The sequence below is a fragment of the Camelina sativa genome, unplaced genomic scaffold (genome assembly GCF_000633955.1).
Source record: "Camelina sativa cultivar DH55 unplaced genomic scaffold, Cs unpScaffold00734, whole genome shotgun sequence".
In the NCBI taxonomy this organism is placed as follows: domain Eukaryota; kingdom Viridiplantae; phylum Streptophyta; class Magnoliopsida; order Brassicales; family Brassicaceae; genus Camelina; species Camelina sativa.
The window spans coordinates 6,961-9,839 of NW_010921862.1; the positions used below are offsets into that span (position 1 = coordinate 6,961).

At 36.4% G+C, this 2,879-nt stretch overlaps 1 protein-coding gene across 1 annotated transcript in view; it reads left to right on the forward strand.

The window, feature by feature from the left end:
* The window catches only part of LOC104773900 (nardilysin-like), a 3,467-nt gene extending 595 nt beyond the window's left edge, over positions 1-2,872 (forward strand). Inside the window, exons 2-11 of the mRNA XM_010498571.1 lie at positions 18-90; positions 465-679; positions 769-809; positions 1,117-1,229; positions 1,362-1,435; positions 1,530-1,625; positions 1,727-1,837; positions 1,943-2,185; positions 2,265-2,410; positions 2,511-2,872. Coding sequence (XP_010496873.1) covers positions 774-809; positions 1,117-1,229; positions 1,362-1,435; positions 1,530-1,625; positions 1,727-1,837; positions 1,943-2,185; positions 2,265-2,410; positions 2,511-2,603 — 912 coding nt within the window. The 5' untranslated portion in view covers positions 18-90; positions 465-679; positions 769-773 and the 3' untranslated portion in view covers positions 2,604-2,872. The remainder of the gene's footprint in view (positions 1-17; positions 91-464; positions 680-768; positions 810-1,116; positions 1,230-1,361; positions 1,436-1,529; positions 1,626-1,726; positions 1,838-1,942; positions 2,186-2,264; positions 2,411-2,510) is intronic.
* Positions 2,873-2,879: the final 7 nt, after the last annotated feature.

The following is a 2,879-nucleotide window of genomic DNA, read 5'->3' on the forward strand; positions in this document are numbered from 1 at the left end:
TTTCTTTCTTTACCCAGCAAGTGATTTCAAAAAGAGGAGATCATCGAATCGAATCACATCATCGGTAAAGAAAAAAAAACAAAACATCCGGTAAGCGTTTTATCGTGCTGAGACATAGAGATGATTGTAGGATTGAGTGATTGACCACTTACTTAACAATGCTAGAAAAGATCTCTTATATACACGGTATATTATAGTAATAATTTTATACACAACATTTTTTGTTTCTAAAATCAAACCTCATTAGAGAATAATATTCGTTGTTAATAGTTTATTATTTCGGGTTATGGACCGATAGAAAATCCCCCGTTTTTGTTTTTGTTTAGACAAAACAACAAATCTCTTGGTCTAATTATCATGAACAGGATGTTGTCGCTTGCTCATAAACAACAATATTATGTGCAATGTATTATTTTTTTGGTTGGGTTCTCTCTTTACGTCTTCTTACAAAATAACAATCCTAGGAAATCACAACCATGGAGATATTACATTCCAAAACATCTACATCAGAGTTCAGAGGGATCGAGCTTGAGAACGGTCTGTGTGCCGTATTAATAAGCGAGCCCTTATGTCAAGATGATGGGTATGGCAGTCAGTATCCAGCAGCAGTATCATTGGCTGTGAGGTCAGGAAGTTTTTTTTGATCCTCCAGAACTCCAAGGATTATCCCACCTGATTGGTATGGTAATTTTGAAATAATTTCTTTCAATAGACCATCCAAATTGATTAAAGGGATTCCTAACCTCTTTGTTTTTGTTTTCTTTGTAGAACATATGCTCTTCATGGGTTCAAAACGATTCAGCGGTGATGTAAGAATATTTTATATGTAGTTGCTTTTTTATACATATTTCTCACACCAATTGCTAGAATAAAGAATGTTCTCTTGCTATTTTTTTGTTTTGTTTGAGAAACTTTCGTTTAGTATCCTTTGATTATATCCCTACCACTCTGGCTTTATATATATAGCCCTCGTATAATCATAAGTCCCTGAGGAGATCAATATATCAAACTTTTCATTGCTTTTGAATCTTTTTTTCTTTCTAATTTGTTCTTCGTGCAACTGCCAACTGTAGTCCTGACTCCCTTAGATCTTAATTTAATTTTTCCTTCTTCTAGATTACCAACTTCTTGGCTAAACATGGAGGCAGTTCAAATGGCTTTACAGAAAAGGAGCATACTATCCTTTATCTCCATGTCAAGCCAGATTACCTTAAACCTACTTTAGAAAGGTATAAAAAAACTCACTTTATAATAGTTATATGTCTAAGGAATTGGAATCACAAAAAGAACCTGCAGAGTCAAATTCTTTTCTTTTTCCTTTCTTTATTGGGTTGTTTTGACTTGTCTTTTACTTTGTTCAGATTTTCTGATTTTCTTATTGCACCCGTCCTGGACCCCGCACTTATGGCTAAAGAGATATGTGCCATTGATTCAGGTTTGTCAGATACTGGGATCTCCGTCATCTTTGTTGTTCATGTCAAACATTTTCTAGAATTCTGATGTTTGCAATGCTTCAATCCTTTTTCCAGAATATAACACTCACAAGGAAAATAATTTTAACCTTATCGAAGGACTCAGGGCACATACATCCAAGAAAGGACACATATTTAATAGATTCTGTTGTGGTAAAGGCTATACTTTTTCTTGCTGCCTTAAACATGTATGTTCATTTTGCTAAAAATCATGCATCACTTCTTTAATTTTTTTCATGTGTTTGCCATTTAAGGTAACAAAGAATCCCTTAGCAATGCCAATCCCAATCTCGGTGAACATGCTAAGAAGTTATTCGATGAATGCTTCTCTGGTGGTGCAATGAAACTTTGTGTTATAGGAGGAGGTACATCTCTGGTTTCGTTGTTTTATTTCAGTTCTTGTTTTTGTTCTCTTTTTTTTCGCTCTGATATAATGTTTGATTTACTGTTTTGTGTTTAAAATCTGGTAGAGGACCTCGATACACTTGAGAGCTGGGTGAGACGGTTTTTTGGCCCCATCAGAAAAGGACCACCAAAAACTATCCATATCCCTGCCTTCAACATAAGAGAGCCCATATGGGATGCTTCTATATCATACGGGCTACAAATTAAAGCTGGTCATATTCTTGAGATTTCATGGATTCTTCCACCTCTATCACCCAACTTTTATTTGGAAAGGCCTGAACAGTATCTTGTCAAACTATTAAATCAGCGTGAGTACTTTATTATGATGTCTTGTGTCTTTATCTCATTCTTCAAGAGCTAGTTATCTAATGTTGTGCTTCATTTCAGAGGGTAAAGGAAGTTTGTTTGCTTTCTTCAAGAACGAAGGATGGGCAAATTCTTTAAACGTAGTGCCTTTTGATGGATGCAATTGCACCTCAGTAGGCTGTCTGTTTATCATTTCCATGAACCTGACACTCTCTGGCTTGGAAAAGGTAATTTAATCTAAACTCCTCTCATGCCCCTATGTAAGTAAATGTTAACTCAAGTTAGAGATGGTTTGTTGTAAACTAACAATATCTATTTATTTGACAGAGATATGAACTGATTAGTTACACTTATCAATACCTCATGTTAGGGGTGGATCCAACCCCAACAAAAGGGCCCGGCCCAGGAAAAAGCCCATAAATATCCCTTTCAAGAGAAGAGGGTATTATGGTATTTTTCCTAGACGAACCGACACAATTCCCTATAAATACGGGCGTACGGCCTGTAGAAAAGGGGATCGGAGAAAAGCAGGAGAATTTGTGCAGCAAGTACAAAAAGCTTAGCTCGTCCAAGCAAAAGTCAACGGTTCCAAACTCATAGCTTGGAGAATCGACGAGATATCAGCTCGTCTATTATCCTCGTCTACCTTTGTAACCCGTTCAAGTCGCGTTGTAGCCCGTCTTTTGTGTTTCGACA